A 12,339-nucleotide genomic window follows, 5' to 3' on the forward strand; every position below is an offset into this window, starting at 1 on the left:
CCCATAAAATGGGGGTACTAGTACCCATTTTGCACACTCAGGGCATTCTTCTTGGCCCTGAACCCACAAATACCCCTCTGCACTTTCCTGGAAACCTTTCCGCCTAGATGGTGAAGGGAGGAAATCGGGCTGCCAGACAAAACGATGGCGTGGGGGGCCCGTGAGGAAGACAGGTGTGCATTTGTATCTCGCCTGTGGAGGCAGGAGCTCTAGCTGGTGCTGGAAGGGGGCCCAAGGCTGGAAAAGCACCCAAGGCTCCCCTGGGTGTCCCTGAGGCTGATGCTACTGTCCCTCCTGAAATAACCTTCCTTGCTTCTCTCCAGAATGTTGCAACAACCAAAAGTTGCTTCTAGAATATGAGAAGTACCAGGAGTTGCAGCTCAAGTCCCAGAGGATGCAGGAAGAGTATGAGAAACAGCTTCGGGATAACGATGAGACCAAGAGCCAGGCCCTGGAGGAGCTGACTGAGTTTTACGAGGCCAAACTGCAGGAGAAAATCACCCTCCTGGAAGAGGTACTCGCAGGAAGCAGAGCTGTGCCTCCCTGTCACGGTGCCATCCTGCAGGCCTGGCCTGGGAACAGTCCAGAGAGCTGTGGGAAGCCTCGCTTGACCTCCATTTCCTTCCCCACCTTCCTTTCCAAGTGTGTTTCGTTTGGCTTTGTTTTGTGCTGTTTATATGTTTGTTTCCCTGGCGGCCAAGGGACTCCCTGAGCTGGGAGGTGCTCAGCTTTTGAAACTAAAGTTCCTTGGATAGACTAAATTCATAACTATTGTTCTCTCCTAACTGTACCTTCGAGCCTTAAGCACTGGGGAGAGCTTTCTAGAAGAAGCCTCTAGAACTGGAGAGGAACAGGGACCTGAACCATGGGAAAGGTGGTTGCCTGAAACCCCTTCGTAACTTCTTATGTCTTGCAAGACATTGTAAGCCAGTGAAATCATTCCTGCGCTGACTCAACAAACACAGACTGTGTCTTATTGGTTTACCAGCCTGAGTGCTGGGTGGTGAAGCGAAGTGAAACATGGGGCCAGGTTCTCAGTGGGTGAGAAAGGCGGTCACACAGGCTGATATTCATCAGGGTGTAGACGGGACAGTGGGGAACGCAGACACAGCACCCACCCTGGCCTGCAAGGTCTGGAAAGCTCCCTGGCAGGAGCTACCGAGATCCAGGAGGCTTGGAAGCTGGAATTAACCAGGAGACTGGGAAATGCAGGAGGTTAAGAATATACAGGCAGGGCAAAGTCATAGAATATTCAAGCAGTTGGGTTGCCAAAATATCTCGTTTCCCAAGATGAAGGGAAAAATGAGAGAGGCCAGATGGTGTCCTTTTTGGCACGAAATTCTGGCAGACGTTGTCGCTGACAGTGAGAGGGCAGGAGAGTCACGAAAGTATGGAGTGATTTTTGAAGGGAATGAGGAAGGGAGTGACTAAGAAGGGGGCGGGCAGGTCTGTAGCTGAAGGCCCAGCTGAGGTCTGAGAGGCGAATTCTGGCGGCGTTCACCCAGCAGGCCGTGCGCTATTCCACAGCAGGGCTCAGCAATAGGTGTGTGAGAGAGGAAGGCCCGGAGCCGCCCTGAGCCAGAGCTGGGGCTTCTCTGGGTGGTGAAAATAAAGGTTGGCTGGTGACCTGCCACGGGGTCCGGGCCAGAGAGGGTCAGCAAGGCACCAAGAGTCAGTGGAGGAACCACGACCAGGCGAGGGGACGTGATGAGGTTGAGAGCTGGGATGGTGCACCTGGGATCCAACAGAGAAGTCACCTGTGCTCGGAGAGCAGGGCCTGTATTTTAAGACTTCAGAGGCGGCACCGTTCCAGGGGGTGGACCTGAGAGTGGGTGCGGGAAGATAAGGGGCAAAGCACCAGGAGACGTTCTAGGATCCTCTGTAACCAGCCTGGTGATGGCAGGGAAGACGGTGAGTTGACATCCAGAAGTCTTCGGTGAACAGGGAGGGTGACCAGGCAGTGGGGGATATATAGGTGATGAGAAGTAGAGGGTGGAGGTCCCGCAGACCTGGTAGAGGCTGAGCTCTGATAGCAGAGGGGGAGCTAAGAGATTCCACCCGCACCTGAGCCCGGCCTGCTTCCAGTTCCACGGCGTGAGGAATGTTCCTTCGCTGCCCTGCCCACCTCCCCAGCCCCATTTCCAGCTGCCCCTGTCCAGTGATGTGGAGCCTCTGGGAGTTTCCTGCACAACCTCTGAGCCCCTGCTCAGGATGATGCCTCTTCATCTAGACACTTGTTTGCCCCCTCAGGGACTCAGGACAAGAGCTAACTCCTTGACGATTCCTCCCTAACCCTTCCCTCCCACAGGGCTAAGCATCCCTCCTCTGCGTTCTCAGGACCCCCGGGCCCCTTTCGCCCATGTGGCTTACACAGCAACATCGTGGTTTGCTGGGCTCTGATTTTAGGGTGAATGGATCGATCCTCCCAGAGGGGAGAGAGGCCAGCCTTCCTCCCACAGTGATGACAAGGCTTTTCTTCTTTTGAGTCAGTTAAGATTTCAACTCAGAACCTTCCTAGGGAGATTCGTCCCGAGTGCCATCTTACTACCGGCTGGGCTGCTTCTACTTTTTAGCAACATCTCCCAGACCAAGAGCAGGGGCTTGCGGGCCCCTCTAGGCTGCAGTCGGAGCCGCCCTGGCCAGGCTTCTGTCCAGCAAGGGTCTGGTGACGCGATGGGCAAAGAGAAGCCTTTCTCAGGAGGCCACTGAGCCCAGTTTTAAAACCACCTTGTCTCACTCAACCTCCAAAACACTCAGTCCAGGGATGGTACATGCAGCCTGGGAGAATACCAGGGTCAGTGTGAGAAGAAAGCCATTGACTCTACCGTGATGTAAATGTCCACCCCTGGGCAGCAGTGAGCAAGGAGGAGCCCTGCCCCAGTCACTCCCCAAACTCCACCAGGCAGAGCTCGTTTTCCCAGCATCTGGGCTCTAGGCTTTTCCTCATTCAGCACCGACATGTACCAGATATGTGCTGGGTGTTCACTGCAGTGGGTGGAGATGTGGCCCTGCCGTCAAGGAGCCTCTGTGTCAAACAGGCATTTACAATATAATGTAAAGTGATGGGGGACGTACAGTATGCACACGGGAAATGTAGCTGAACCGCGAGCCGGAGGAAGAATAGGAGAGAGCCATGGGAAGACGCTGGAGTCAGAGGGACAGCGGGTATCCAGGCTCAGCAGCTGAGGACCATGCACACTGCGGGAACTGAAGTTAGTTCACACTGGAGAGAGCCTGGGGTGGGAGTGATGGCTGAGGCCAGGGAGATGCACTGGAACTGCCTCCTGAGAGCCTGTGGACCCGTTTCAAGAGTCTGGACTCTACCATGAGGACAAGGGTGAGCCAGAGAAGGCTTGCAAGTGGGGGTTGGCATGACCAGGTGTGTGGTTTAGAAAGCTCCCCTCGACTAGAGAATGAGATCCGACTGGAGGGAAGCATGACCAGAGGCAGGAGGCTGGCTAGGAGGCTGACAACAGTCCAGGCAAGAGATGACAGGGGCCTGGGCAGTGGCAGAGGCATAAAGTGGATGGATTCAAGAGGTGAAAAGGACGGGATTGGTTGGATTAAGGAGGGGGAGGGTGGAATTAAAGCTTCACTCATTCATTCATATATTTATTGAGTACCTACTGTGTGTCAGTGTGCGTTGTACACTGGGAACTCCTGGTGGGCGTGATAGACTGGGTTTTTGCCCTCCAGGAGCTTCCATCTAATGGGAGAGACAATCAAGTAATTCCACAAATAAATATAAAGTTACAAGCGTCACAAGTTTAGTGAGGGAAAGATAGAAGGGGGCTGGTGTCAGTGTGAAGAAGACCAGAGGTGGAACAGGATTGGGGGATGTTGGTGGGACAGTGGTTGAAGTGATAGAGCCCAAGGCCTGATCTGGTAGGGAAAGGGGGACAAACAGAAGGACAGAAAGAAAGTGGAAGGGTCCAGGGACCCATGGCCTTGGTTTCCACTACTGTACTAACACTCGGTCTCCCATCCCCATGATAGGCCTTGTATGTTCACCTCGTCCCAGGCCCTCTGAGCACAAGGGTGCCGCGTGTCCCCTCTTCCCTGGGCACACACTCTCCCTCTCTCCGAGCCAGGCACAGGAAGATGTCAGGCAGCAGCTGCGCGAGTTTGAAGAGACCAAGAAGCAGATTGAAGAAGATGAAGACCGTGAGATCCAAGATATCAAAACCAAGTATGAGAAGAAGCTTCGGGATGAAAAGGAATCAAACCTGCGGCTCAAAGGAGAAACAGGCATCATGAGGAAGAAGGTACCAGGCTGTTCCCGAGAGGCCTGGGGGCAGACCAGGGCCTCACTACAGAGAAAGCATGGGGTGGGTAGACGGACACGGAGCCGGCTGATGGCGGCTCTGCCCCGGGATGACCTGGCAAGATCCCATCTGAATGTCCTCATCTCCAGCAAGCGGGTTAGGAAAACAGCACCGGCTGGTGTGAGGGTTCCCCCTGCCCAGACAGGCAGACAGATCCTTACCACATCGTCTGACGGGGAAACCATCGGGGCTCCCCCTCCTCTTTCCTGTTTGCAGGGACGGTGAGGTTCACCATGACACTGGTGGACGCCCTGGGCTTTCAGTTATTGGCAAGTGGAATTTAGAGTTTTCAGAGCTAAATATTTAAAGTGGACATGCGGTCTTTGGAGGTGAGATAGATAAGTTTTCACCTGGAGGTGTCCTCAGGCTCTCAGTGCAGGGATTCAGGGGTGCTCCTGTTCAGACTCTGTGGGCGGGAGAAAGATTGGGAGTATAGGATGCTTAGGTTATAAGGCAGGGGAGATGTTTGTAGTCACTGATGGCTGAGTGAGGAGGCATTCAATTCATAGATCCTTATAGAATTGCCAGTTGCCCCGAAACGTTTAGCCTAAGAGAAGCCAAGTTCAAAGCAAGCTCATGTTCTTTCCTATTAGAAATCACACTACTAGTCAATCCAGGGGACAATCACATCTTCCCTTCTTGGACATGACTAAGATGGCTCATCAGTTAGGGCCCAACCTCTGCAACCTCGATGGGGCATGGATCCCAGCCTTTCAGGGTCAGTGTGGTCATGGAAGACTCTGGATCTGCTGGGGGAACTGGTCTCTCTGGAGCCTCTTAAGGCAGACAGCCCTTCTTCACATAAGGGGATGGGACTGGATCTTGTCGGACAGAATTGTCCCCTGGGAAGTTCCTGACTGTCCCAAATTCTGATGGGGAGCTCTTAAAGTCTACAGGCAGTCAGGAGGAATGGAGATGAGTTCACAGGCTCTGGTGGTCTCTGTCGTTGCTGTTTGTTCCTCTAGTTCAGCAACCTGCAGAAAGAGATTGAAGAGCGAACCAACGACACTGAGATTCTGAAGGGAGAGCAGGTGAAGCTGCAAGGAGTCATCAAGTCCCTGGAGAAGGACATCCTGGGTCTCAAGCAGGAGATCCAGGAAAGAGACGAGACGATTCAGGATAAGGTAAAGTACATCCTGTGTCCCGCCTCAACTCCCGCCTAGACGGACCCAGGCAATGAGGACACAGCTCAAGAGACAGGGTCCCTGCCTTCCTGGAACCCATTTATTGAACTTGATGGGGGTGGGGTGAAGTGCCTACTGTGTGTTTGGCACTGGGCTAACCGCTGTAAACACATACCATTCAATTCCCCCAACAACCCCAGGGACCATGAGCCACCCAGTTGTATAGCTCAGGAAACTGGTTCCGAGGGGTAAATATCTTGCCCAGGCTCGTACAGTTCATAGGTGACGGACTTGGGGTAACAACCTGAGTGCCGACTGCCAGGCCCCTGCTCGCCACTGCGCCAGGCATCCCAGGGTGACCATCCCATGGACTCACTCACCCCATCGCCCATGTGGTCCCCCTGGTCAGAGAGGAACTCCCCCGTGGTTGGCCCTGTAACCACTGGATACCCCAGAAAGTGGTATCATTTTTCTGGATGGCTTTCTCACAAAACACTAAAAGAAACACATCACATTTTGTGAGGCACGCCACCTCCGTATCCAAAATCTCATATCCTCCTCCTGAGCAAATCCAGGCTCCGCACCCTCCTCTCCAGTCCCTCTGCCATTGCTGCCTTAGTTGGACACAACTGCTGGGTGGTTGAGAACGCAGGTTTCAGCCTAGTGAGCTAGGTTCCAGGGCAGCCTCTGCAATTGGCCACAGGACCTCAGGCAACTAATCCAAGCCTTGTTTCCCCACCTGTGGATGCGGCCCTCCGGGGCTCTGATAAGGATGAGATGAGACAGTGCGCACATATCATTTCTGCAAGTGAGCGTTTGCATTTGTATCTGGGCATTTTTTAGGGAGGAGTCAAAGCTCTCCACAGATTCTCAAAGGGTTTTTTTTTTTAATTTAAATTTTATTGGAGTAGAGTTAGTTTACAAAGTTGTATTAGTTTCAGGTGTACAGCAAAGTGAATCACTTATACATATACCTATATCCACTCTTTTTTAGATTCTTTTCCCATATAGGTCACTACAGAGTATTGAGTAGAGTTCCCTGTGCTATACAGTAGGTCCTTATTAGTTATCTATTTTATATATAGTAGTGTGTTTATGTCAACCCCAATCTCCCAATTTACTGCTCCCCCCAACTCAAAGTGGGTTTTTGACAAGAAAGAGGTTAAGACCTCTAGAAAATTGCACCAGCCTCCTAACGGGTCTAACGGCCTTCCTTCCCACTTCCCATCCGGGCTCCCTGCCACCACACTCTGTAATTATTGTCACTCTTCCACTTAAAATTCTTTCACACGTCCCAACTGCCTGTGGCAAGGGGCAGCAAAATTTTTTTTCTATAAAGGGCAAGGGAGTAAATATTTTCAAGCAGTGTGGTCTCTGCCACAGCTGCTCAGTTCTGCCGCAGTAGCATAAAATCAGCCATAGACAAGACATCGATGAATGGGCTTGGCTACATTCCCATCAAACTTTATGAAAACATGGGCTTCCCTAGTGGTGCAGTGGTTAAGAATCTGCCTGCCAATGCAGCGGACACGGATTCAAGGCCTGGGCTGGGAAGATCCCACATGCCGTGGAGCAACTAAGCCCCTGCGCCACAACTACTGAGCCTGCGCTCTAGAGCCCATGAGCCACAACTACTGAGCCCGCGTGCCACAACTACTGAAGCCCGCGCACCTAGAGCCTGTGCTCCGCAACAAGAGAAGCCACTGCAATGAGAAGCCCGCCCACCACAACGAAGAGTAGCCCCTGCTCGCTGCAACTAGAGAACAGCCTGCGTGCAGCAACAAAGACCCAACGTAGCGAAAATAAATAATTTTTTTTTAAGTATAAAAAAAAACTTTATGAGAACAGGCGGCAGGTCAGATTTGGCCCGAGTGCTATAGCTTACCAACTCCTGGCCTCCGGGATAAATTCTCAACTCTTTAACCCAACATGGAAGACCCTTGCCTCTCTCCCCTCCTCCCCTCCAGGCTCACCTCTCACTGTCCCCATGAACCACCATCCTGACTCACACAAGTTGTTCTCAGCACCCTCAATACACACCACGCCTTCCATGTGCCTCCGTCTTCCACAATACCTGTCACAGTGTAGGTTTACATTTGTTGACACATCTGCTTTCCCAGCTAGTGTGTTTCTCTGTAAGGGTAGGGACTGTGGCGTATTTCTATGTGGAATCTCCGACCTTGGCAAAAGATCTTTGTGCAGTAAATGTGTGGTAATGGATAGACCTACATTCCAACTACAATTGCCTTGCAACAAATTACCCCAAAACGTAGTGGTGGAAAACAACTGTTTTATTATGCTTGCAGATTTTGTGGGTCTGGAATTTGGACAGGGTACAACGGGATGGCTTGTCTGTGTCCCCGATGTCTGGGTCCTGGTGGGGCCTCAGTTGGGTGATTCCCGCAGCAGGGGGCTGGAAGACCAGCCTCCAAGGTGGCTTCTTCATCCCCATGTCCAGCCCCTTGACCAGCATGGCTGGGAGGCTGAGCTTAGCTGGGACTGTTGACAGAGCACCAAACATGCTCTCCAGCCTGGAGCTCTCAGTGTAGGAGGACTTTTCACATAGCAGATGGCCTCCCAGAGCACGTGCTCCAAGAGAACCAGGTGGAATCTGCTCGGCCTTTTCCAAGCTAGCCTGGGAAGCTATGCAGCATCACTTGAGTTTCATTCGTTGGATACAAGCAAACCATAAGTCCAGCCAGATGCAAGGGGAGGGAATTAGACACCACCTCCTGATGGGGAAGCATAAGAAGCACGCTCTTCTCTTGTAGAAGAGCACGTAGGACAGGAGATGCTGCCCAGGTGAGCTTGGAAAACACAGTTGACCAAAACCTGTCTGAATGGGTGAGTGAATGAATGTAGTCCTGGCTCAGAAGCCAAGAAGTCAATGGTTCCCTCTGGTGGGGAATCCGGCCTTTGTGTCCCCGGCAAGGGAGCAGTCTGTGGCCTCCTCAATCAGGAGGTCACAGGATTTGTGTACTTCGCCTAAAGGGATTCCGTACCAGGACCTCCTGGTAGCTCTCTCAACTTCTCTCTCCTCTCACGCGCAGGAGAAGCGAATCTATGATCTGAAAAAGAAAAATCAAGAACTAGAGAAATTCAAGTTTGTGCTTGACTACAAAATAAAGGAACTGAAGGAGCAAATAGAACCTCGAGAGAATGAGATCAAGGTGATGAAGGAACAGATTCAAAAGGTGAGAAGCCATCTGGACCCCCTGGCCTCCTTCCCAACCATTCCTGGCTGGCCAGGAGGGAATGAAAGAAAGCACTCCTGGGACTTCCCTGGCGGTCCAGTGGTTAAGACTCCCATGCTTCCACTGCAGGGGCTGTGGGTTTGATCCTTGGTCAGGGAACTGAGATCCCGTATGCCGTTCAGTGCAGCAAAAAAAAATTTTTTAAAAAAGAAAAGAAAAAAGAAAGGAAGCTCTCCTCACAGCCCCTCCCTGCTCCCAAGGTGTGGGCAGCATCCACTCCGCAGAAGAAGCCACGGGAAGGCCCAACGGGGGTTCGGTGGTGCAAAAGCAAAGTGCTTTGGGATTTGGCTTCCCCCGGGGCCTTGGGGTGGGCTTTGGACCTATTTGGACCACGGTTGCTGGGCCTTCAGCCACCAGGGGGCGATGTGTACTCAGCCACCAGCCTGTCCACCAGAAAGTACACCCCTCCGGATTCAACACTTTTTTCTCAGACTAAACATGCTGGTGGGGGCCCTATGCAAGGCCATGGTGTTTGGACTTCATCTGATAAGGAGTGTAGGACGTCATCAAAGGCTCTTGAGCAGGAGAGTGGCAAAATTAAGAGTGTGTTCCAGGAAGCAAACAGGATGGACGCAGAGAGGAGAGAGATCAGAAGCTAGGGACGAGGGCTTCTGAGAGCCCAGTGGGGTACAAGCATTCCCCTTCGGCCCCTCTGCCCAGTACACAGGGCATTTCCTTATGACGTGTTTACCTGTCAGCCTCCCCACACTGGGCAGTGAGCAGCTGACAGTGGGGTCTGCGGTTCATCTAAACGAGGGTGGTCCTGACCTCCCCCTCGTCCAGTTTCCCCGTTTCTCAGTCAGTGGCACCACGATCCACCCAGGTGCTTAACGTAGAAGTGTGGAAGCCAACTCGGTTCTTCCCTTCTCTTAACTCCTATATCCAAGTCACCGATGCCTATCTGATCCATTTCCAAACGATATCTCAGATCCAACCCTCCTTGCCCTCCGCTGCCATCACTCCAGTCCAAGCCTACATCATCTCTCTTCTGGTCCTGACTCCAGCCTCCAGTCTGGTCTCCACATAGAGACCACAGCAAACCCCCAGTGGTATCTCCTCCCACCTAGAATGAAGCCCAGACTCCTTACAGAGGCCCTGCGTGATCCCACCTCAACCAGCCTCTCTAGCCATATCTCCAGGCTCCTTCCCCGGCTCCAGCCGGCAGGCTTTCTGACAGTTCCAAGGACAAGCACCTTTGCAGCCAGAAGGCTCTCAGATCTTCACACAACTGGCTTGTTTGCGTCTTTCACGTCTCAGCTCATGTGTCACCTCTCCAAGGAGGTCTTCCCTGCCACCCTATCCAAAACAGCCTCCTACTCCCCCTCCATCTTCTCTAACTGTGCTGAGCAAAGCTAAAAGGGTAGCAGAGTATACCGATGGCCCAACTAGAACTGGCTCCACAAGGGCTATCGTGGAGAAAAGCAAAGCCTTTTCTCCAGGAGGCCCAGAAAAGAGGCCACGTGGTGGGATCAGTCCAGGGCTGGGACATCCAGAGAGGATATGTCCTGTGACGATGACTTTCTCCCTGGCCTCTGGGATAAGGAAGGATGTTCCCAGCTGACCACAGAGCTGCCTCCTCTGGCCCTCCTGCCATTCTTGAGTGACCTCAGGGCCCAAGAATGGCAGCCTGAGAAGATGAGAAAGAGCAGGGGCCCTACCTGCCCGGAAAGCGGATGCACCGCAGGCCCCTGGCAGTCACGGCCCCACTTCTCCCACCTCATCTGACATATTTGTCAACTGCACTTAAAGTTGGGTTGGTTGCCTTCCACTGCAACACACCTGAGAGATTATTCACGTTCCCTTCAGTAACTGGACCAACCACGGCTTTGATCCTCAGCAGGGAATATGCCACCCCCTTGGGAAAGAGTCAAACAGGACCCCTCCTGCCCCACCCCAGGTGCCAGTTGCTGCCAGGGCTGATGTCTGGGCCCAGTTCCTTCCCCAGGGGCCTGTGACCTGGTGGCTTCCCTCTGTGGGTCAGACACATTAGGCCCGGGCCACCTGCTGTGGACCTCCTGTGAAGTTCCTTTCCCTGCAAGAAGGAAGCTGCAAGCCCTTGGCTCCTTTGTAGGACTGAGACATCCGTGCCTGAAAACAGAAAACTTCCCTGACTCAAGTGCCTCCCCTCACAGACACTCTTGCAGCTTCTCTTTGATGAAACGTGACTATCTCCTTCCTAGGGCAGGAGTTTCCAGAACCTCATCATTTTACTTCACATTCTTTTATTTCTTCATCTAGTGCAGGTTTTCTCCACCTTGGCACTGTTGGCGCTTTGGGGTGGATAATTCCTGTTGTCGGGGGGCAGTCCTGCACATTGTGGGATATTTAGCAGCACCCCTGGTCTCTACCCACTAGAGGTAGAGACAGTCCTCCCCCTCCCCCAGATATGACAACCAAAAATGTCTCTAGATGTTGCCACTTGTCCCCTGGTGGGGCGGGGGTCAAGATGCCTCTCCCCAGCCCCCGCTCCCCACTAAGAATCTCTGAATGTGATGAGTACCACCTGGACGAGTAGATGGAATTTCCACTCCAGGAAAAGGATGCTTGTTCCCATTCACTGGCTAGTCTCCTGGCTGACCAGCCAACTACTCAAAGTTGACATATTTCTATGTCAATCTTTCTATGAAATAGATTCTTTTTACTCTCGGCGTGGTTTGACGCTTTGCTCATATCACTTCCTTTCTAACCTAATCCGGTCATTGCTGACTTTAAGATTGTAGAGAAAGAGGCACAGCCAGCTGCAAGCACCCAGGCCTTGGAGAAGCCCCTTTCTCTCTTGCAGCGGCCGTTTCCTTGGTCTGGGGCACCAGCATCTCACCTGGGCCACAGCGGCAGCCTCCTGACCAGGCTACCTGGCTCCAGTCTTACTCTCTCCGGTACAGCCTCTGCATCAGGCCTCCTAAGGTGCAGATCAGATCATGCCACTCCTTGGGTAAGACCTGTCAGTGGCTCCCTGAACTTTCAGGATAAGGGCCAAACTTCTGACCTATTTAAACTTCTGGGCAGGGTAAAGTCCGAGCTTCACACCATTCGAGCCTCAGCCCCAGGCTCCTGCATGACCCAGCTCAGCTGACCTCTCTAGCTCCTCTCCCACTTCCTCACACGCACCCCTCCAAGGTCCAGGGGTGGCTGGACCACTTGCAGCCTGCAGAGATGTGCCAGGCTGCCCATGCCTCTGGTCCTTTCTGTGCATGGCTGTTCTCTCTGCCTGAGATTCTCCTTCCCAACTTGTCCTTAAACCCTATGCCTCCTACAAAACCCGACGGAGCGTCCCTTCCCTAGGTGCCACCCCTCAGCTGCACTGTGCACACACAGGGCCCTTTCCGCCCTGACTGCTGATGGTGTTGATCCTACTGCACGTGAACTTCTCATTTACTTCCCTCTAATCCCTCTAGACCCGGGGCTTCTTGAAGAAAACTGCCTCTCAGTCAGGTCTGTATCCCTATGCCTGTGACAGCCTGCCAGTCCTTTCTAAGGGATACATTCTTTCGTTAGCTATGTAAACATCCACACTTGCTCTGTGTCCTCTACCAGGCGGCTCCACATAGCTCTGCCAACATTGCATGTTTATCTTATCATTCTTCCAGAGGCAGGTTGTTTCAGGCTCTCCTCCCTTCCCTCAGTCTTGCTTCCCGT

The 12,339-nt window shown here is 52.8% G+C and overlaps 1 protein-coding gene across 1 annotated transcript in view; it reads left to right on the top strand.

The window, feature by feature from the left end:
• Positions 1 to 12,339, top strand: part of CFAP57 (cilia and flagella associated protein 57) — a 77,239-nt gene that overhangs the window by 46,364 nt on the left and 18,536 nt on the right. Inside the window, exons 15-18 of the mRNA XM_060004392.1 lie at positions 324 to 514; positions 4,092 to 4,265; positions 5,291 to 5,449; positions 8,500 to 8,643. Of these exons, the coding sequence (XP_059860375.1) occupies positions 324 to 514; positions 4,092 to 4,265; positions 5,291 to 5,449; positions 8,500 to 8,643 (668 nt within the window). The remainder of the gene's footprint in view (positions 1 to 323; positions 515 to 4,091; positions 4,266 to 5,290; positions 5,450 to 8,499; positions 8,644 to 12,339) is intronic.

Source organism: Delphinus delphis, chromosome 1 (genome assembly GCF_949987515.2).
Source record: "Delphinus delphis chromosome 1, mDelDel1.2, whole genome shotgun sequence".
NCBI classification, from domain to species: domain Eukaryota; kingdom Metazoa; phylum Chordata; class Mammalia; order Artiodactyla; family Delphinidae; genus Delphinus; species Delphinus delphis.